Here is a 24358-nt window from a genome sequence, read left to right as displayed (position 1 = left end):
TGTGAGCTGCTATCTGAGTAAAGCTGGACTCGCTGTGTGTGATTTCATTAAATCTATCCATTGTCCAAAGCCGGACACAACGGCGGAAATGAGATGCACCCTTTCAACAAAGCTGTGTCTAGAAATGCAAGATCAATCTTCCCACTAGACTGAAAAGTTCCAGGAAAATCCGCTTTTTACTATTCAAATGTATTGCATACTGTATATGTTATGGGAATGTAATAAAGCTCTTAAAGAACACTAAATAAACTAAAAACTTAACGGTCCATAACACAATATCTTAAAAAAAAATAATAATAATAACTATGACTTGAAACAAAATGAGCTCCATAGCAGTGCTTGAGGAATCATTTTCCATGGAAATAGAGCTACAAAGTCGGCTAAAATGACCACCTTTAACAGGCCCGTCACTTAAAGAAGAGCTGTTTTTAATTGTTATAATTGTGGTTGTGTAAAGCCATCGGGATAAAATATCAGCTGCAGTGTGGACGGGGTCCAGTAATGCCACGCTTCACAAAAGACCATGATCGAGTGACCAGAGCATTCTCGGAATATTTTTAATTCTAGTGCAATTAGATGGATAATTTACAGACTGCTAGTTTCGACCTTTCCACAATGTACGGGGTCACATCATAACATCTGGTCAGCTGCAACAATTAGCTGAAATAACGAAAAGGTCAATTATTATGTATTAAAATACTATTTATCCCTCACTACCATTCGCGGGGTGCATTAGCCGTGTTGCACCACACAGCGCTGTGAACAAAACTGTTTTCAGCTCCTACACATTTAATGCATTTTTTTAAAGAAACACTAAAAGAAGATCCACAAGCTTCACCTGCTGCATATAGATTACAAGAAACAGAAAAGAGCCAGAAAATATGATTTAATGCCATTTTTTCTGTGTTCAAATAAATAAATAAATAAATAAAGTTTAAAAAGGAGAGAAACCTAAAATGCTGGTAGTTTCCCTGAAAGAAGAGTAAAAGCTTTTTTTTTCCCATGCTTTGTACAGACTGCAGAGATAGCTTTCACAGCTGCATGAGCATTAAAAATAAAACCCAAAGCAGCTAAAAGCTTCCTATATACCATCAGGGCTATAACAGCTTCACATCACGTTGTATTCAAGGGGCTTTAATCATTGTTCTGATGAAGTAGAATAACGTGAAGAACATTTCAGAAATTACTGACGCTAGTTAACACCAAAACAGGTTTAATTGCACTTGGTCAGAGGAAGAACAGCTCCCTGGGTCCAAAATAAAATGAAATAAAATAAAATACAATAAAATAAAAAATATTTATTAAATATTATACAAAAAATAAATAAAAATATAAACAAATAAAATAAATATAATAAACAAAATAAATACTTCTTAATATCCTGTCATGTAAAGATGTCTGTCAATTTTAGCCTTAATGTTCCACTAATATTTGCAGGGTATTGCATAAAAATTCACCACCAACCCAAATGTTATTACCCAGGATTTTATGTTATGAATCTGCCTAGAAGTTGTGAAATGACATGCTTTTCAGCTCACCACAGTGATTGTAACTGGATTACTGCGGTCTCAATGTCACCTCAAACCAGTCTGACCAATCTCCTCCAATGTCTCTCATCATCTGGGAGTTTCTGCCCTTATAAATGCTGCACATTGGGTTTTTTTTCTGTTATTTGTTTCTTGCACTATTCTGAGCAGACATACGCGATTTGTTGATTGGATATTTACGTAAATGAACAGGGGGTACAGGTGTTTGTGTGGTAAGTAGTGACCCCTGTGGAAATGAGTCCTGGCGCAATCCATCTGAAGTCACATAATTAGCTGAATGGAATAAACCTTTGATTTAAATTGCCACATGATCTCAATACCAGTGCAGATGTTCCGTTCCTAAAAGGCCATATGTTTCCCTGTTTCCATGTTTCCATGGAAACATATCAATCAGGATGTGTTTATGAAGCAAATTTCAAATTGTGAACATTTCTAAGAACACTATTAAAATGTTTTTTTTTTCTTTATGGCTAATTAAAATTGGGTAATGGGTACAAAAAAGAAATTACGGCACAGCCGTGACTCGAGGACGTCAGTGGGTAAAGCAGGGATTAATCAGAAAAACATTTAGAGAAGTTAATGTACACCTCACATACAACTACAAATGATGGATGTATACGGTGTAAAAAGAAAGAGAAGGAAATAAAAAGAGCAAAGGAAGAGATTAATCAATTCTCCGAGAGCTCTGCACAGGGCCTGCAGTCACGAGCTACACCCCGGGAAACGCTACTGCATTGTGGATGATACTTTCCGTTTTCTGAGCATGTCACTTTCTGAGGGAAAATCGGGTTTGTCGTTCCGCCCCACATCCTGACATTTCATCTGCACTGTTTGAGCTTTAGGGGCTGAGAGAGAAGGAGAGAGAGGGAGAGAGAGAGAGAGAGAGAGAGAGAGAGACAGATAGACAGAGAGAGACAGACACAGAGAGAGAGAGAGAGAGAGAGAGAGAGGAGAGAGAGAGAAACACAGAGAGAGAGAGAGACAGAGACACATAGAGAGAGAGAGAGAGAGAGAGAGAGAGAGAGAGAGAGAGGAGAGAGAGAAACACAGAGAGAGAGAGAGACAGAGACACATAGAGAGAGAGAGAGAGAGAGAGAGAGAGTGTAGAGCCTCAGCCTGCAGCAAAGCGGTCACGCTACTGAAACACTATTCATAATGCAAAAAAGTCATTCTATAGCTTCAGTCATGCTTTTCAGTCTTTGAGTTCATTCTGAAAGTGCAGCAGTATAATCTCAGAGATGTTCACCGTATTAGCGTTCAGTCAGGTGTGTTACAGGGATGATACGGAATGAATTGCTTTAGGAATTTCCTCTAGATGCAACAGACTTTCCAACAGGGAAGTCATTCTGTCCAAAATCCATCCAGAGAGACAGCTGCATTCTTAATGACTAAATATAGCTAAATATACCAAATTAATCAGTTAGATATACGCTGATCAGCTATAACACTCAAAGCACTGAGAGGTGAAGTGAATAAGACTGAGTATCTCCTCATCATGGCCCCTGTTAGTGGGTGGGATATATTAGGCAGCAAGTCAACATTTTGTCCTCAAAGTTGATGTTAGAAGCAGGAAAAATGGACAAGTGTAAGGATTTGAGCGAGTTTGATGAAGCGCCAAATTGTGATGGCTAGACCACTGGATCAGAGCATCTCCAAAACTGCAGCTCTTGTGGGGTGTTCCCGGTCTGCAGTGGTCAGTATCTATCAAAAGTGGTCCAAGGAAGGAACAGTGGTGAACCGGAGACAGGGTCATGGGCGGTCAAGTTTCATTGATGCACGTGGGGAGCGAAGGCTGAACCGTGTGATCCGATCCAACAGACGAGCTACTGTTGCTCAAACTGCTGAAGTTAATGCTGGTTCTGATAGAAAGGGGTCAGAATACACAGTGCAGGACAGTTAGTTGCGTATGCGGCAGCATTTTTTCCCAAGCACACAGTGATTATTAACTGGCCACACTGGGCTCTAGCTGATTTCCAATTTCAGGAGTTTTATATAAAAAGACTGAAAAGAGGCCACTTGTGTTGAGGTCATGGCTTTAAGACGTTATTTTTTTGGAACGTTTCACATACACTATATTGCCAAAAGTATTCGCTCACCTGCCTTGACTCACATATGAACTTAAGTGACATCCCATTCCTAATCCATAGGGTTCAATATGACGTCGGTCCACCCTTTGCAGCTATAACAGCTTCAACTCTTCTGGGAAGGCTGTACACAAGGTTTAGGAGTGTGTTTATGGGAATTTTTGACCATTCTTCCAGAAGCGCATTTGTGAGGTCACACACTGATGTTGGACGAGAAGGCCTGGCTCTCAGTCTCCGCTCTAATTCATCCCAAAGGTGTTCTATCGGGTTGAGGTCAGGACTCTGTGCAGGCCAGTCAAGTTCATCCACACCAGACTCTGTCATCCATGTCTTTATGGACCTTGCTTTGGTCACTGGTGCACAGTCATGTTGGAAGAGGAAGGGGCCAGCTCCAAACTGTTCCCACAAAGTTGGGAGCATGGAATTGTCCAAAATGTCTTGGTATGCTGAAGCATTCAGAGTTCCTTTCACTGGAACTAAGGGGCCGAGTCCAACTCCTGAAAAACAACCCCACACCATAATCCCCCCTCCACCAAACTTTACACTTGGCACAATGCAGTCAGACAAGTACCGTTCTCCTGGCAACCGCCAAACCCAGACTCGTCCATCAGATTGCCAGATGGAGAAGCGCGATTCGTCACTCCAGAGAACGCGTCTCCACTGCTCTAGAGTCCAGTGGCGGCGTGCTTTACACCACTGCATCCGACGCTTTGCATTGCACTTGGTGATGTATGGCTTGGATGCAGCTGCTCGGCCATGGAAACCCATTCCATGAAGCTCTCTGCGCACTGTTCTTGAGCTAATCTGAAGGCCACATGAAGTTTGGAGGTCTGTAGCGATTGACTCTGCAGAAAGTTGGCGACCTCTTCGCACTATGCGCCTCAGCATCCGCTGACCCCGCTCCGTCAGTTTACGTGGCCTACCACTTCGTGGCTGAGTTGCTGTCGTTCCCAAACACTTCCACGTTCTTATAATACAGCTGACAGTTGACTGTGGAATATTTAGGAGCGAGGAAATTTCACGACTGGATTTGTTGCACAGGTGGCATCCTATCACAGTTCCACGCTGGAATTCACTGAGCTCCTGAGAGCGACCCATTCTTTCACAAATGTTTGTAAAAACAGTCTGCATGCCTAGGTGCTTGATTTTATACACCTGTGGCCATGGAGGTGATTGGAACACCTGATTCTGATTATTTGGATGGGTGAGAGAATACTTTTGGCAATATAGTGTATTTTCTGGATTATTTGTACTAGTAAGAAATTTAAATATATTACAATTTTTTTTTAAATGTCTATTGTGCCTTTAAAAGCAATGTGTTTCCAAGGGAATAAATGTTATGAATTTGTTATGTAGGATTTGAAATGCCTCAGAGAGCTGTCACATGAACCAAGTGTGTAAATGTAACGTAAATAAATAAAACAAAATGGTCGGAATGCAGACTTCTTCAAAAAATGTTCTATGTTATTTTTATTTACTTATATTATTATATTATTTATATCTAATTCAGGGATTGCCTTTTTGTTAAAAAAATCTGTCAACATTTATTTTTAATTGCATTTTACTGAATTGGACTCTTTTAACTCTCCAGCCACGGACCGATTCATTCTGTTCATTCAGTTGCTGTATGGCGGACTCCACGGCTCTCAAGCAGAGATTTTCCGTAACTATCTTCGTCGTATGTTTTATCACTCTGTGTTTTCCAAAAGATCAACATGTTGTTAAAGTCGTATTTTGTAATTCTGCAATTGCTCATCCTGATCCAAATTCCTGAGTCATAAAGCAACACTTATTTTATCACAATGGAGACTCGCTCCTCTTTCTTTCAGCGGATGATTCAGTGAGTCGAGCTCATTCAGTCTTTCAGCATTTCAATAACACTGAATTGGGCTGGATGTGGAGAAAGAAGAACGCAAACGCTGAAACAACTATTTTTACACACTCAAGCTGTCTGCCTTCAACAGCTAGGCGCTGCACATTTGGCCGGATCACTCGAAAGAACGAGTCGGCGAATCAATCTGAACAGATCATTTAACTGAACAGATCATTTAACTGATTTAAATAAGCACAATGACTCCCACGGTATAAGACAGACACCAGTCTCTCCTTCAGTTTGTCACCCATCTGTGTGTGTGTACAGTGTATACATAGTATAGAAAATATACATACACATTGTGTTCTGTAGTTTGTATTACAACAAACTAAAAAGTGAACAAGCTACTAGAAGTTAAATATAATAATATTAATAATAGACGAGCGGATGAATTAGACGGTAGGGAACGGCTTGGCTTTAGTCAGTATCCTTCAGACTTTATTCTTCTCTTTTCAGTCTTTATCTACCGTATGTAAAATATCCTAATTATGTGATATCTTTTTCTACAATTTTATTTTCTTTATTTATTATACAAAATTATTTCTTAGTTATAAATAACAATGAATAAAAAACAGATGAAATATTTATCAAATCTGTTTCGAAACATTTTTCTGCTTTTCTTTTCTATTTTGGGACACATTTTTGGCCAGTTTAACAATCACTAACCTGATATTTTTTATATATATTTTTATAGTTTAATATTATACATCCATTCTGTGTGCTGTTTATCCTACACAGAGAGCTTGGAGTCTATTCCAGAAGACTCGGGGGACAAGGAGGGGCACATTGGAGAGGGTACCAAATGACCATAGAGCACAATGATTATTGAAGAAATATCCCGATGGAAGAAGTCTACGGCGGCCGAGGCGTGCAAAACAAAATAACAAATCGGAAAACAAAATAAAAAACAAACAAAAAAAACCCATTTGAAAACAAATTTAAAAAATCAGAAACAAATAACAAATGAAAAAAAAAACACGAGATCGGTCACTCAGGATATACAGGAAGTCCAGCAGGCTGCAGCAGTAGAATTATTATTATTAAAGAACTTAGACATTGTACAATGTTTTGACTCTCCCCTTTTGTCAAGTCCTAAACCATTTAACGTACTGAGCAACTCATTACACAATCAGTTTTATTGTTTCTTGTCATTTCATCACTCATCTAACAAAGACTGTTTTCCAGACGTTTATGGGTTAAGATCCCATGTTTGTTTACGTTTGTATGACACAGTTTGTAATAGTTGCCCGTATCCCAGCGCGTCTCCCCGAACGCTTTCTCTGTAAACAGTTTGTCTTGCAGAACAGCTTTGTGCAGAATGCTGATGAGCCGTAAAAGAGTTTTGCCGACCGCAAGCAAGTTGTGAACGAAATAAACTTCGCAGTCATCTTTCAGGAGATTTGGCTTCTGCTTATGTCTGCGAACTCACACTGAGAGCAGCTGCTTGAGTTTTCCTGAGCTTCATTACAGCTTGTGGACTCAAAGCGCAGAGTTAATGCGACGTGACTGACACGACTCTGACATGCACCGTCACACGCCGTTTTCTCAAGACGTTCGCCTGAGTAAAGTGTCCGAATACTAATGAGTGGGTCTCTGTGGATTCACTTTCCCATGGGAAGGAACGACAGATACAGCTCAACTAACAGGGAAGACATGAGTGCAGGGAGGACAAGAAGACATCTCCAACGGCTTGAAAAACAACCTCTGCCAGATAGAGAGAGAGAGAGAGAGACAGACACAGAGAGAGAGAGAAACAGAGAGAGAGAGATAGAGAGAAAGGGGGGAGAAAGAGAAAGAGAGACTGAGAGAAAGACATAATGACAGAGAGAGACAGAGAGAGAGAAAGAGAGACAGAGAGAGACAGAAAGAGAGACAGAGACAAAGACAGAGAGCAAGAAAGATTGCAAGAGAGAGAGAGAGAGACAGAGAGAGAGAGATCCAGTGAGGATAAAGGACAAAGCAGACATAGAGATAAAGTCAAATGTCAGCATGAATAAACAGAAAGAGACGTTATATAGGGAAAAGACACAAGGTGTGAGACAACCACACAGAGACGGAGAGCCAAAATTCTGCAAGATAAATATAACACGGAGAGAGAGAGAGAGAGAGAGAGAGAGAGAGAAGAGAGAGAGAGAGAAAGAAAAGTTTACTGTATATAATAAAATATGATCTAATTTAATCTCTCATAACTCATAAGAAAGAAAGAAAGAAAGAAAGAAAGAAAGAAAGAAAGAAAGAAAGAAAGAAAGAAAGAAAGAAAGAAAGAAAGAAAGAAAGAAAGAAAGAAAGAAAGAAAGAAAGAAAGAAAGAAAGAAAGAAAGAAAAGAGGTTTGAACAAAGTGAGAGTGAGTGAGAGAGGCAGAGAGAGAGAGAGAGAGAGAGAGAGGCAGATAGAGAGAGAGAGAGATAGAAAGAGAGAGAGAGAGAGAGAGAGAGAGAGAGAGAGAGAGAGAGAGAGAGAGATAGAGAGAGAGAGAGATGAGCAGTGATGAAGTGTCATCATGTCCGCCTTCTATTCAGCCTCGACTCTGCTCCTTCCCTGCGCTGTGATGAAAAGAAAGTCTGGCGTCTCTCATCCTTCTGAATAAAAGGAGTGTATGATGAGGACGATCCTTCGCTCCGTCACACGCCGCTTTGTTACCGATTCGCTCCTGCTGTAACACAAACGGAGGTGAAACGCGCGGCTAAACAGATAAACAGCGCTTTCTTCGGTCGAGAGCTCGTGAAGTCATCGCTGTGGTTTGACCACACAGCCTCAGTCATGTGGCCACTGCCCGGGGCTCTCCCCGAAGTACCTGCTTACTCCACACTCTCACACAGTGAAGTAAATGTGTGTAAAATATGCAGACGCTTTGTGATGCCTAAGTCCAGCAGATGATGGAACACCTGGTTGCCTCTCCCAGGAGGTTATGATTTGCCTGTTTGTTAGACACATGATCTGCTTCACAGAGACGCTTACAAAATGACAAGCCGTCTGTCTCAGTAGAACTCTACTGAAAATCTGAGGTCTAAATTACTTGCAACTTAAAGTGCTTTTTAAGTTCAACTTTTGACGTTCTGTGCTTTTTGAGATGCTTTTCTGTTCGGCGAGGTTGTAGAGAGTGGTTATATGCTTTACTGCTTACTTCCTGTCAGTTACTGCACTGTTAGTTCCCTTTCCTGATGTGAACATTACTGTAAGCTCTTGATCCGTTCCTGCACGATCTTACGCACTGTCACATGATTGGATAATTACATGAACGGGTCGGTATTGTACATGAACATACAGGTGTTCCTTTTAAAGTGGACATGAGGGTGCCAATAATTCTGAAGCTTATTGTATATAGATGAAAAATTCTTATTCACTCCCATGACAAACCTGAACTGAAACCTACACAGTGGTGTAGTGGTCTCTCTCTCTCTCTCTCTCTCTCTCTCACACACACACACACACACACTCTCTCTCTGTCTTGAGCTCAAAGCAGAAGCCTTGAAGTTCAGCCTCAGAGTTTATTTTCCCCAAAAGTCCCCTCTCTCTGGTCTCTGGCTCCGTGACGAAGCCCTGATAACAAAGCAGCCAGCGAGAGGCGCTGATGTGTATCGGCCCTGACGCACTGCGAGCCACGGCCCTGAGTGTGTGTGTGACACTGCAGACTGACTGTGCGGTTAATGGATGAGAAGCTGCAGGAAGTTTCCTACAGTTCAGCAGAAAGCACCATAATGACACAGATTTCCCAGAGAGCTCAGGGCTCAAAAACCAACCGTGAACAGCGAGCTGGAGAATGATTTGGACAGTAATGCGTTCGTTGTTATTCCGGCTCGGTGCTGGAACTCGTTACTTGAATGAGTTTTGTATTCAGTGTATGAATGCATCACAACTTTTTGTGACAATATTTTGCCAAGACATCAATTTTCTTCTCAGTGGAATTATTTTGGATAATATAATAGTTTTGATGTTTTTACTACAGCTGTATTCTGCAGTCTGGAGTCATTTGTTGTGGTTTTGCTTTATATTTAAAGTTTTATGCTGCTCTGGAGCACAGCGAATATTTACAGCTGCTCTAACAAGTGATAACATCTCTCAGAGTATTCCACTGATTAAAAAAGTAAGATGTGTCTGGAATCAGTAAAAAAATATAATTGGTGATCAATTTGTCACACCCTGTCATCTTTTCTTCCTTAATATTATTTGTTCTTATTTATTTTCCATTGTTAACACTGTTTTTTTTATGATCAGTGCCTGTTTTCCCTTTTTCAACACTTTTATCACTAAAAATAAATTTGTTTTATTTTCTCTCTTGTAATGTAATATTTCTGCTACTCTCTAAGATGTGCTTCGAGACACTTTATGTATAAATCATTATTCATTACATAAATTATTACATAAAAATTGAATTAGTATTAACGAACACAGCTTCGGCTGTGTGTCAGTGTGTAGGTGTGTCAGTTCAAGTGAAGGAGGCGTGGCCTCTGGGTGTGTCAGTGTGCAGGTGTGTCAGTTCAAGTGAAGGAGGCGTGGCCTCTGGGTGTGTCAGTGTGCAGGTGTGTCAGTTCAAGTGAAGGAGGCGTGGCCTCTGGGTGTGTCAGTGTGCAGGTGTGTCAGTTCAAGTGAAGGAGGCGTGGCCTCTGGGTGTGTCAGTGTGCAGGTGTGTCAGTTCAAGTGAAGAAGGTATGGCCTCTGTGCCTGTCAGTTCAGAGCATGAACAGAGCTTCTGTTGTGTTAATGTTGTTAATGTATTATTTAACCTCATTCTCACACAAAAACTAAAAACACACAACTATTTTTGACAACAAAGCAAAGAAAAACTGAAATCTACCCAGTGCCATAATGGCCGATGAAAATGTTGACCATACACTAGCACACTACGCGGCCTCTCTGCCTCTGCCGGTAATCCATCACCGGACTCGCACACTTTGATCGCTGCATATGCCGCTGTGGCATCTTTCTGTCTGGGGCCTGATAAAAAAAAATACACACTCAGGCCGAAAACGCAGGTGGACGCCGTGCCTCGCACCTCGTCCGTCCGCCAGCCCATCCATCATACTTTCACAGAACATCACACACTCTACAGCACACACAAATCCGTGTGCACTGGATCTGTCAGGATGATGGAGTGGCTCACGCGGCCCCCAGCAAACAGGACACAAGCAGGAAAAGTCAATAAAGCTTCATTTTGCTCTATTAATAGCTCATCTGACTTCCAAAGTCCTCTTCAGTGGCCACTCGTACGAGAACGCTGTAGACCAGGAGAAGTTGTTTAATTTCAGCTCGCTATGGAAGGAACTCTTCACTCCTCAGCACTAACACTCATAATAATGATCGGCAGACTATGCTAATGTATGCTATACTAACTGCGCCCATCAGCTGTTAAAGGCAAAATCTTTATCTAATGACTTCCTCTTTCTGTCTTTGCAGATAATTAGGAATAATTATGCGATTTGAGTCGAGGTGCAAATGGAGTCAGGTCTAAGAGCGGAGGAAAAATGTGCGAGTGTAAGCATGTGTGTGTGTGTGTGTGTGTGTTTGGGAACTTTCAAAAGGTGGCTCTGAATGAGAAAATAACGTTTTTAAAAGCACGGCTGAATCTCTCTTGCCGTCTTAATGGATGTTCCAGTAGTTTATCAGCACGAGAGAAGCGCTGGATGAACCCACGGAAAACCAAAGGATCAAGTAAACAGAAGAGAAAGAAACTAAACAGAAACTACGTACAAATGAAGACATTAAATCTAAAGCTGCTTATGGGCAGATAGCACCACAAACAAACACACACAAATTACATCTCATTAGTGAGGTTACTCAGTAATGAGAGTCTTCAGAGGGGTTGATGTCCGGGTTCTGTGTAGAACACTCGAGTTCATCCACACTCAAACCAAAGGATCAAGTAAACAGAACAGAAACAACTTTTAGAGAACCCATAGGCAACAGCAGACATTAAATCTAAAGCCAGATAGCACACAAACAATACACACATATACACACCCACACTATACACATTTACACATTACATTGTATACATTTTCTATGCATTATATACATACATCGATCAGCCATAACTTTATGACCACCTGCCTAATATTGTGTTGGTGCATTATCCTGCTGAAAGAGACCACAGCCATCAGGGAATACCGTTTCCATGAAAGGGTGTAGATGGTCTGCAACAGTGCTTAGGTAGGTGGTACGTGTCAAAGTAACATCCACATGGATGCAGGACCCAAGGTTTCCCAGCAGGACATTGACCAAAGCAGGACACTGCCTCCGCCACCTCACCTTCTTCCCATAGTGCATCCTGGTGCCATGTGTTCCTCAGGTAAGAGACGCACATGCACCCGGGCATCCACGTGATGTAAAACAAAACGTGATTCATCAGACCAGGCCACCTTCTTCCATTGCTCCGTGGTCCAGTTCTGATGCTCACGTGCCCATTATTGGTGATTTCGGCGGTGCACAGGGGTCAGCATGGGCACCCTGACTGGTCTGCAGCTATGCAGCCCCATAAACTGTCCTGCACTGTGTATTCTGACCCCTTTCTATCAGGACCAGCATTAACTTCTTCAATAATTTGAGCAACAGTAGCTCGTCTGTTGGATCGGATCACACGGTCCAGCCTTCACTCCCCACGTGCATCAATGAGCCTTGACCGCCCATGACCCTGTCACCGGTTCACCACTGTTCCTTCCTTGGACCACTTTTGATAGATACTGACCACTGCAGACCGGGAACACCCCACAAGAGCTGCAGTTTTGGAGATGCTCTGATCCAGTGGTCTAGCCATCACAATTTGGCCCTTCATCAAACTCGCCCAAATCCTTACACTTGTCCATTTTTCCTGCTTCTAACATCAACTTTGAGGACAAAATGTTGACTTGCTGCCTAATATATCCCACCCACTAACAGGGGCCATGATGAGGAGATACTCAGTCTTATTCACTTCACCTCTCACTGCTCATGATGTTATAGCTGATTGGTATATACAGTACGTACATATATATATATATACATATATATATATATATATATAGAGAGAGAGAGAGAGAGAGAGAGAGTACTGTATGTGGGCTTTCTTGTGCATCATCATTTTCACTTAGGGGTGGAGTCACTTTTGTTGCCAACGGTTTAGACATTAATGGTTGTGTGTTGAGTTATTTTGAGGGGACAGCAAATTTACACTGTTATACAGGCTGGACACTCACTACTGTACATTGGAGCAGAGGGTCATTTCTTCAGTGTTGTCACATGAAAAGATATAATAAAATATTTACAAAAATGTCAGGGGTGTACTCACTTTTGTGAGATACTGTATATATATATATGTAAATATAAAATATAAATATATATATATATAAATATATATACACAAAAACCAAGATTGTATTCTTGGAGTTGTTCACTAATGAGAATGTTCACTGGGGTTGAGGTCAGGGCTCAGTGCTGGACACTTGAGTTCTTCTCTGCTATTCATGTCTGAATTCTCAGTATTCATAAAAACAGTAGGAAAATCAGAAATATCCAGATGACCTGCTGCTTCTGCTGACATTTTGCAGTATGGAGGCCATTTCTAAAACCATTTCTGCTCTCTGAGATGCTCCACGTATAAGCAGCTCAAATTTGATCTTCAACCAGTAAAATTCAGTGTAAGATTATCCAACAGAGGGAAAAACACACGTCTGAAAGCCAACAAAGTCCTGACTCATTTTATATCAGACGCATATCCTGATAAGTCGATTTCCAATGGGGGAAAAAACACCAGGGTTAACTACTTTCTTTATTGGTTCAAAGAAGAAAAAAAAACAATTGCGGTTACTCAGACTTCGTAGGTCAAATGATCGCAATTACGATAATGGCAGTGATGGTCAGGTGTCCACATACTTTTGGCCTTGTATTCTGGATCCATGTTTGTGTTTTTGAATCTCAAAAAAGATAAATAGAAGAGACTAATTCAGGGCGATCTGAATGAACTTTCTCTTCTGACTGAACGAGGCAGGTAATAACGTGTTCAATAGAAACTTTTCTGTCTGATTTGTTTTCTCTATTGGACTCTGAGTGCGAGTTGTGTTTGAATCCTGATGCGCAGTAACACGGCCCTGTTAGAAAACACGCCTAGCAATATCACTTTTAACGAGGTTGGATAGGAGGTGAGATTGGAATATTTCAGGGCAGATGCGGGATGTGAATTGACGTCATTAAAGCTGGCTCGGTGTTTTAAAAGGCTATTCATTCGGTGAGGATGTGGCTCTCGCTTTTTAAAAAAAATGGGGGAAAAAGCATAAAAACTGGAGTATTAGAAGCATTAGAAGAATTATAATAACGGATAATGTGTTTATTTTATGTTATTTTCCTTTTAAAAGCATCCTTGTTCTTAAACAAGCTTCCTCTCAGTGTCCTGTTTAATAATTTGGACACTTGGCTGAGATTGTTGTTGTGAAGCAGTGGTGTAGCCAGGAATGCATTTGAGATGAGTGTGAGATGCTCGTGTAGCTTGTTGTAGGAGTAGGAGGGGGTCTCTTCCATACATGCTGAGCCTCGCACCCCTCTCACCCCTCTCACCCCTCCCGCCCCTCCCACCCCTCCCACCCCTCCCACCGGCTGTTCAAGTCCCTGAGGCTCCTCATCATCAGGACCCGCACTACCAGGCTCTATAACAGCTTTTCTTTCCTCGAGCTGTCAGAGCCCTGAACACCCTGGTGCCACCCATCACCTTGCTCCCACCTCCTTAACTGTGCACTACGGACATTAATGGTCACTCAGCCACTTTACTGTGCACTAAAAATGCACAGTGGACATTGTAGCACATCTGCAGACATCTGCACTTGGGGACTTTACTGTTTACTATAGACGTCCGCTCATTCTGTTAAAATATGCACACTGGACATTGCACACACTCGAAGACAGTCACTTCTGACTGTGCACTTTACTCTTGTTCTTACATTACTGACATTTCAACCTCATATTTATCACGTCTACCTCACACTTATCACAGCTACCTCACACTTATCACGTCTACCTCACGCTTATCACGTCTACCTCACACTTATCACGTCTACCTCACACTTATCACGTCTACCTCACACTTATCACAGCTACCTCACACTTATCACAGCTACCTCACACTTATCACGTCTACCTCACACTTATCACGTCTACCTCACACTTATCACAGCTACCTCACACTTATCACGTCTACCTCACACTTATCACAGCTACCTCACACTTATCACAGCTACCTCACACTTATCACGTCTACCTCACACTTATCACGTCTACCTCACACTTATCACGTCTACCTCACACTTATCACGTCTACCTCACACTTATCACAGCTACCTCACACTTATCACAGCTACCTCACACTTATCACAGCTACCTCACACTTATCACAGCTACCTCACACTTATCACGTCTACCTCACACTTATCACAGCTACCTCACACTTATCACATCTTAACTTTGTTATGTTTAATGTTTACTCTTTATTTATGTGTAATCTTTACTCTTGCTCTTTCACAGTCTATCGCACCTTGGTCTGTTAGTAATCACATTTCATTCTTATGTATACTGTGTATGTGGAAGAATGACAATGAAGCTTGAGTTGAGTTGATAATTTTCTTGTGGGTGGAAATCAGCTAAAAACAAAATAGAGAGAAAATGTCGGGGAGAAAGAAAAAGAAGATTGAATATATATTTTTTTTACCCTCACATTTTCTCCCTAATTCATTCTTAGCTGATTTCCACCCACAAGCTAGTTACCACATACCATCTGGTGCTAAGGTCCACCAAGCGGCCACTGCTGGGCCCCTGAGCAAGGCCCTTAACCCTTGATTTCTCAGGTGTATAAAATGAGATAAAATGTAAGGCCCTCTGGATAAGGGCGTCTTTTGATCCTCACCGTTTCTTGCTGCATTACGGGGCAGGGTAATACATTCCAACGAAAGCTCTATCTGCCCTCTTCCACATACACAAGCTCAATAAAGTCCCAGATTAATAAGAATCAGTGTGGGGAAAGAGAGGCTCCATCCTCCCCACCCTGACAGCACGGCTCATCCTTTATTCATTTTCTCAGCAGGATTGTGATGTGAACACTTTTCTGTTTTTACTCAGAAGCCACTTTCATTTTACTTTTATTGCATTTAATCAGCTATTATTTTAATACCTCTGAGTTCAGAGTAGCTTTCAAACAGAAACCGGAAAAATCCCTGGCCCTGGTTAATCCTCGATCAGCCGGTAGCCAATAACATCTGATTCGACTAACAGGTTTTGACTAACATAATTCCCGAGCAGCTCTTGTACAAAACCATGTCATTTAACATGAATATAATGAGGAACTCTGAAAGATCCAAAGCGTTCGGTGGCCTCAGGTAACATCAGTAATATTCAAGAGCATCGTGAGAAAATGTAACTCATAACTGAAGCACATCTTTTCTTTTTTTTTTAAGGAGGATGGTTTATTAAAGAACAGTAAAGAACCACCTCTGGTTGCACGCTCACCCGTTGTGCTGAGAGCAGCCACTTGTAGAGCTGAAGTAGATTTTTGGGTCATGAAGCAACGTGAATGAGAATTTATTTAAAAACAGCTCGGAGGTGCACCGCAGGACGGCGAGCCGGCGAGAGCGCCATGGTGTTCAGCTCGTGATGATTATCTTACGCCTACTCCACGTTTCAAATCCTCATTTTTTGACAGGTGCATCTTTTCGAAACATCTGTGAAGAGCACTTCATGATCGGGGGGAAAAAAAACAAGAACAAAGCCAGATTAAAATAGAATAAGAGAATAAATGCAAATTTCACCAATTTCACCAGAGAGATGAAGGAACAGGAAATCGGCTCCTTTTACACCTCCGTTTGGTTAGCACTTCCTCCTAACAAATAATCAGGGGTGCAAATAAAACCCAGGCGTCTTTATAAGGGAGCTGACTCAGAGAGGCGGATAAACTCAGTGTGATATCAGGTACAAATCCTACACCCGTGTAAACTTCATTTCAGCTTTAATTCTTGAGGAAGGTGCAGTTTGTTCAGGGTCGTGACGAGTCTGAAGATTTTGCTACATAGCTAAAACCCAAGACAGACGTTTGCTGAGGTAAAAGCACTTCCTGTAGAATTCTCCATTCTGATTAGTCAGAATTCATTCATTTGCTCTGTTAAATTTTAGAATGTAGAGAATCTGTAAAATGTCTGTAACCACTGTGATCTTTCTTATTCATAACCCTCTGGCTCAGATTCGCTCCTAGCATCCTGCGTCTCTTAATGACTAACACCTGTTATTGACTCGATTAGCACGCTAATGGACGTGTTATGTCTTTTCGACCCGGCTGTTCTCAGACGGAATGGTGCGTGAGAAATGTAAATCGCTGCAAATGAAAAACTACACTCCGTGTAATCTTTCGTAGCCGCGTTAGCACGTGAAGACTCCGATCCTCCTGACCCCGGGCTTCCGCCTGCAGCAAGTTTGCACAATGCTGATGGCAGTGTGTGTTTTCTTTGTTTACAGCTCATCTCTATTTATGTTTCTCGCAATTTCTGTTGACTTTTTTGATAGAATCATCCATCTGGACATCCATTACGGATGATGTATAATCCCAGATATCTGCCATTACATATAAATCCCTTGCTAAACTGCAGGAACCTCGAGCTCTACATTTGCATGTATTTTCCCCAGCTAACCAAAGAGGAAATTTGTATGTTTGTTTATATGCATCCATCCATCCATCCATTCATCCATGCATCCACCCAGACAAATACAGACAGGATCAGACAAAGTAAACACATGAAACAATATAGGCAGCTTCCTCCAGTGCTTTTTTAAAGTGATGTTAAATAAACTCCTGCAGCCAGTCAAGAATTGGATACTTTGCGGTTTCATTAAAGGCTTCGTGTTTCCCCACTAAAAAACTGTAATGTCGGCAATGCACAAAACGACCTCATTACCAACAAGAGGGAGTGGGGGGAACAACAAAAACAAGCAAGACTGAGCTCCATTAGTTCACACTTTTCCTCTGCCCAGATATATAAAATAATGAGACAGACAGAGAAAGACTGACCGACACAGACAAAGGGACTGAGAGAGACAGGACAACAGAAAAAGAGTGACAGGCAGACTGAGAGAGAGAGAGACAGAGGGAGAGAGGGAGAGAGAGAGAGCGAGAGAGAAGGGAAGGCAGACAGTGACAGACATATAGGCAAACAGACAGACAGACAGACAGACAAAGAGAGAGAGATAGACAGACTGACACAGAGAGAGAGAGAGAGAGAGAGAGAGAGAGAGAGAGACAGACAGACAGACAGACAGACAGACAGGCAGAGAGAGAGAGAGAGAGAGAGAGATAGACAGACTGACAGAGAGAGAGAGACAGACAGACAGACAGACAGACAGACAGACAGACAGACAGACAGGCAGAGAGAGAGAGATAGACAGACTGACAGAGAGAGAGAGAGAGAGAGAGACAGACAGACAGACAGACAGACAGACAGACAGAGAGAGAGATAGACAGACTGACAGAGAGAGAGAGAGAGAGACAGACAGACAGACAGACAGACAGACAGACAGGCAGAGAGAGAGAGATAGACAGACTGACAGAGAGAGAGAGAGAGAGAGAGAGAGAGAGAGAGACAGACAGACAGACAGACAGACAGGCAGACAGACTCAGAGATACACTAACAGACAAGACAGACAGAGATGCAGTCTGACAGACTGACTGAAAGGAAGACAAAACAGACAAACACAGCAGACATGTAGGAAGATGGAAAGAAAGACAGCTAGCCAGACGACAGACATTCAAATAAACTGTTGAAAAAACGGGCAGGCAGACAAACAGACGAATTAAAATGTTGACAGACAGAAAGACAGAATGCCTCATTGCACAAAGTAAAATAAACTGGAGTTAAAATGTTAAAGTGCCGAGTCACATGACCCACCAGAGCGCAGACTGCAGGGGACTGCCCTCATTTAGCAGGAAGAATGGCAGTGTCTGTGTTCTGGCAGAGCAGCCAGTCAGATCTGTATGACGGAGCAGCAGCACGGTGTTTCCCCCGCTGCGTATGATGAGGGGTTTGACAAAGACATTTGTCTACAATATCTCCAAATAGTCTCTGCCCTCGGCCTATGCTTTCTCAAGTGGACAGAAAAGCCACCGGGGCTAAATTTATATAAATCTGCCAACACGTATGACAAAGGTGTTACATCTACACCGAGATGCTTTATCAACCCGGTTCTGAGCACGCCATCGTTACATAACAGCCGTGTGACAGCAACTCCGAAACTTTCGACAGTCTTGGTAATAAATATGCTACATTATTTACTATATAATAAAAAATACATGTGCTCAGAGCAGTTTCAGACTGAGTGGTCACAAAATTAAATAAATAAAATAAAAGCGATTGATTCGGCACAGAAAAAAAAAAAACAGCATCAGACCCGCCAGACAAGGTTATGCACTCACCCACACATCCCCACCCCACCCAGGGCAATTCATATACACTTTAAGCTGGAGTAAAGTTAGCGAAGGTATGACTGGGGTCAGTGTGCTCAATGGGCTGGACACGGGTGCGGAAAAATAAAATGCAGCGTCTGGCGTAAAAATCGACATGAGAGTACAAAAAAGCCCAGGAGTGCGTGAAAGCCTAATTTTTCATTATTAATAATGGATTGAAACGGGATTAAGCCAAGCTATCGCTGCTTAACACATCCTCACAGTGGACGTGCCGGACCTCTGAACGATGACAGCGTGCTTTCAGAGAGGAGCTGGATATAAATAATCAGGTTGAGCAACGTCAATTTTCCCTTTTTATCCATTTTACAGCTTGTCAGGATCTAAAACTGAGCAAGGACAGAATCAGGATGGTGCTAAAGTTAATGCGCTGTATCCGCCCAATCGTCACAGATTGCACCCTTTTGATTGATTTTCCTTCTAATGGAAAATTTCAGTCTCACTGGAGCATAATTTAGTGACTTCAGGACTTGAAGTCATGACTTGTAACACAACTTGGACTTAAAAGCTTAAAACTTGCTCATTTGTGTTACTGAGTTGTCAATCACACACTTCAGAGTTCAAGCTAACAAATGATTGATTCCGGATATCATAGAAAGCTTCTGTCTCGCAGCTTATGATTCATAACTCGGACTGCGATGCTTATGACTCTCAATTTGATTCAGACTTTAAGTTGAACTTCAGGGCTTTATAAATCACAACTCAACTTGGACTTCAATGCTTATGATTCTCAATTTGATTCAATGCTACTGACTCAATTTGATTCAGTCTTCAATTTGAACTTGAACGCTTATGACCCTCAATGTGATTCAATGCTTACGAACTCAATTTGATTCAGATATCAACACGCATTTTAATACTTGTGACAAAAAAACACCAGCTGGACTTCCAAGACTCTCACCTCTGGACACAGCAGTAGTATCTAGCTGTGCTTTAGCTGACTCATAAATGCGCTACGTCTCACCAGTAGGTGCGTTTCAGACCTAAGGGACGATTCGAATCACAATCATTGAAAAATACTCAGCACAGCTACCAACTAATGCAAAAACGAAAAACATAGGCTACAGGTTTGCTGAATTGGTGTGTAATCGAACAAGATCCAGCAGCATCAGCCTCGTGTGTTCTAACTCAATTCCCCCATGGTGCATTTCTGTTTTAAGAAGAGAGCTGAAAATCTTCTGGTGAAGTTCTGCTGCTCCTCAGCTCTCGGGCGCTGATGTTGACTCGTCTGTCAGCTAATGAACTTCACCTGAGCTAATAAAGTAACGCAAACACTGAAGGGAGTGACAGGAATTTACACAATAGTAACGAACCGAAAAACTCAATACACAGGGATGCAGAGCTGGAGCGATTGTGCTGCATTTATTGCCTATTGTGAACACACAGTGCCATCTTGTGTGAGAAAATACAACTGCACATGTCCACATAAAGCTTTTTCCCTTTTTCACCAGTTCTGGAAATCCTTTGATCAATGCATTTGCAATTAGCCTCAGGTTCAAACAGAGAGATCTGACAAAATAAAATGCACAGGGGAAAGCGCAGGAGGGCTGTTCTGTTCATTTTGTACTCTGTCCTAGAAACGTGTGTTAGCTTAGAGTTGGTTAAACCTTCAACTTAAGGAAACGTGCAGTCGGGTCTCCAACAAAGTACAGGTTGTTTATTCCCCCTTTAATTTTGGAACCTTGGAAAATTAAAGGGGAAAAATCCACTCTAAAAATCCAGATTTCAGTTTAAACTTCAATGTTTATGACTCTCAATTTGATTTTTAAAAAATCCACTCTAAAAACATCATTAATTATAATAAATGTGAATAGAATTGCTTTTTTTCCAGCCACACATTATTCTATTTTCGGTTTCCTGTGTAATGTCGCCTCACTACCTCCTGTTATCATCAGAACTATTTCACTGAGCTCTCGCCACTTTTATAAACAAGATAAGAGCGGTCCAGATGTGATTAAAAGAAAAAGAAAAGCTGGTCTGTATCGATTTGGATGATCTACAGACATCTCGGCTTTGTTGCTTTTTTAATAAAGTCTGATTTTTCATTAAGGAGATTTTCAATAACATCATCGCTCAAGAGCACAACAGCGACAACTTATGGTCATCCTGGGATTTAAACTCACAACCTTCTGATCTGTAGTCCAACATCTTAACCGCTTCAGTAAGTTTCAGGAAAAGAGAGAAGATGAGAAGATTGTGCCGTACCTTCTGGTGGATCTTCACGCAGGTACGGTGGTAGGTCGTCGCTGTTGGGATCGGCGGGTGACGTAGCACTCTCGTCCATTACGTCCATCTCGCCGCTGTCGGTGCTCGGGCCCTGCGGGAGGATCGGTCACCACAACTGTTATTACATCATTACCACAATGTATTACATTCAGTATTGATGTTAGAGAGAATAGTGACGCTATTAACCGGAGAAGACCTCAGTGACCCTGTTTCTCATGAAACAAGACGTTAATGCACTAATTCTTCTATTTTTCCATCTTAACGAAGTATTGATCCAATACTGACATCCTCTTAACACCTTAATGACTCAAGTGACTTTAAGTGAAATTTTCCTGCCACGTTATCGACCTCCTTTAAGAAAAGCTTGTGTTTGTGTGCAAGATCCGTGTCGGGTCAGTACGTCAAATCTCATCAGATCAGGTACCAATCTAGCGTTTAAGGACAGTGACTGAGCCGATATCATGAATTCGGGAACTGTTTTAGTCTCTCTCTGGAACACACACCATCACACCTAAGGGCAATTCACCTCAGACAACCCGTCTACCCGCATGGTTTCAGCCCGTTGGATGTAACTGGAAAGAAACCAAGATGAACTCCATGCAGATGGTAACCTGAGCTCAGGATCAAACCAGAACCTCCTGAAGCTGTGAGGTGAGATAGCAACACTTTCTGTTGTACCACTCAGTATTAGATCAGAATAGATTTCTATTTATTGTGGCTTGGGAACTGATTGCGTTTTCCAAAACTGGAAGTGTTGAAGTACTTCAGCCAATAGCGTGTGAGATACACATGCGGTATAGCAGCAAACTTCTCAAACTAGCTAAATATGAGCCACAAAGAGTTTAGCGAGAGCCTACTGTAGAGGATGTCTGTAGACTTTAACGAAGACGCTATAGTGAATACCGACATGCTGTGCGGTGTCCGAATCAGCCGAGATCGAACAGCGGCGACGTAGACGGTGGGAGGAACACGACTCGTCTGAATGTCCATTTAAATTCATTTTATACATTATGCTCCGAGATCAGATAATGTTATTCGCTCTTAGTGTTGGACACAGGTACTGAGATTAAAAGAAAAACCCCTCATCGGCTGGAATTAGCCACATTTCAGCAGTCGAGATCTGTCAAGAAAACAGCCTCAAGCACTCTTTTCTGAAAATATGCCATCTTTCACAAATTCCACCTCCTTTATGAAATAAACACATTCCTGTCTATTTATTCTCCAGCATGGGAGCGTTGCGAAAGCGAAAACTGACTGGAGAGAGAAAAAAAAACAAACCAGAGCCAAAAAAAAAAGGATCATTTGCTCTTAACAAGCTGCTACTGTAGAGCAAGAACCCATGTGGGCGGGACTTACACATTCATACATATCCCAAGCATTCGTTCTATTGGTCGAATCCAGGACTTGTACATGATGAGTCACTGTGATAATGGTATCATTTTCCCAGACTTTAAAACTACTGGTCTAGATATACTATGCTATTTATGGGTACTTTGATAATCCTCCAAGGGCAAATTTGGCACAAGATTCAGAACACAAGGGCAACAAAAAGAGCTGGGAATGAACACAAGAGCTCACAAAGTATCAGAGATAAAGAATGGATAGATTTCTGTACAGATTAAGTGCATGCAAAAATAAATGTAGAGTTGTTAGAATGAAACTCATAAAAATATTGTGTGTGTGTGTGTGTGTGTGTGTGTGCAATGACTGTGCAATAACACAAACAGACAAAGCTCTCAAACACTATGTAGTTGTTGTTTATTAGATAAGTGTGCGTTAGACGTGTCTCACACTCACACACACTCACACACACACACACACACCACCGAAACAAATGGGTCTGAACATGCCTTCATGCTGAGAGACTACGCTTTAAGCAGAGGAGGCATAGTATTTACATTAGTATCATTTATTGTTTTTAACATTAATCATTTTCTTGTTTTCTTTTCTTTTAAAGCATGACACACTCATCAATGCAGGTCTCTCACATGTTAGGGGAAAACATCATAACATATGAACGTAATGTCTAACATATTATTCATTATTTCATTATATATATTATTTCATTATATATGAAAATATATCATTTTCTTTAACTAAACGTGCAGATGTAATCCTTATTAGCACATTTTGTATGTTTGAGAAAAAGCCTGATCCCCTTGCTTTTGTAGATTATATCACAAGCCGTATCCCAAATACATCCCTCCACCCTACACACGTGCACTCCGTTCCCTACAGAGTGAGCCGCTCTTCCTAGTGCACTTCATTTAACATGACGGCATGTGTGAATTGAACCCATTGTGTCAATATGGTAACGCGATACATCCTAGAGAAACAACCAAGACGGAACAAAAATTAGCCTCGCGTATTTTCACTAAATATGTACTTTATGGGATTAAATGGAAAATGTTAATGGCAGCTAGATATAAATGTGAGTGTTGCTAAACGTCGCAAAGGCTCGTAAATGCGAACAAAAACAATTCCTCAGACTCACCTTCATAACTGAAGTCACGGGGAATACTAGGGATGTTTATAGCGCGTCTATAACAGAAACAAAATGAAGGACGCGCAAGAGTTAATACATAAAAATAAGCAACTGCACAAAATATTGCCTAAGACCTTCTACCTATGTTTTGCAGCTGACTGTAACAGGAAGTGACGTTTAGGATGTTTACGGAATTATGAATTATAAAGATTTCTTTTGTCGCTAGAGGGCACCAAACTACTAGCTACTATTAAATACAGACGTCTTTTACTTTCATCTATTTATTTTTTTTACTAATTTGTTGTATTTTATTGATATATTTTCATCTCATATTGAGCATACGCTGGTCCTGGAGTGATGCTCATGGGGGGACGTACCCAAATCGAAACTAGTGCACTAAAAAGATTGTCTAAAACAGGACGCCATCTTTGGTTACCATGGAACCTTCTAGTAGCGTTCTTCTTTCACTTGATTTAGATCAAAGTATTTGATTCTGTATGTCTATCTATCTATCTATCTATCTATCTATCTATCTATCTATCTATCTATCTGTCTGTCTGTCTGTCTGTCTGTCTGTCTGTCTATCTATCTATCTATCATTTAGATGAAGATTTAAGAACCAGAAAATACTAATGTTGCAAAATAACATGTATTGATGTAGTTTATTATTCTCGAGTGGAACATCT

At 41.4% G+C, this 24358-nt stretch overlaps 1 protein-coding gene across 2 annotated transcripts in view; it reads right to left on the bottom strand.

The window, feature by feature from the left end:
* The window catches only part of zgc:101566 (Transmembrane protein 263-B-like), a 52966-nt gene extending 29095 nt beyond the window's left edge, over nt 1-23871 (bottom strand). The window contains exons 1-3 of one of the 2 annotated variants that reach the window (XM_058396853.1): nt 23814-23871; nt 23682-23728; nt 21167-21278 (exon numbers count right to left, since the gene is read on the bottom strand). In XM_058396853.1, coding sequence (XP_058252836.1) covers nt 21167-21278; nt 23682-23687 — 118 coding nt within the window. In that variant the 5' untranslated portion in view covers nt 23688-23728; nt 23814-23871. Of the gene's footprint in view, nt 1-21166; nt 21279-23681 lie in introns of both variants that reach the window. The other variant, XM_058396852.1, reaches the window with a different exon arrangement.
* Between the last annotated feature and the right edge of the window lie 487 nt (nt 23872-24358).

The sequence above is a fragment of the Hemibagrus wyckioides genome, linkage group LG08, assembly GCF_019097595.1.
Source record: "Hemibagrus wyckioides isolate EC202008001 linkage group LG08, SWU_Hwy_1.0, whole genome shotgun sequence".
NCBI lineage: Eukaryota > Metazoa > Chordata > Actinopteri > Siluriformes > Bagridae > Hemibagrus > Hemibagrus wyckioides.
Note: the sequence above shows the minus strand (reverse complement) of the source record. Positions and strands in the feature narration are given on the sequence as shown.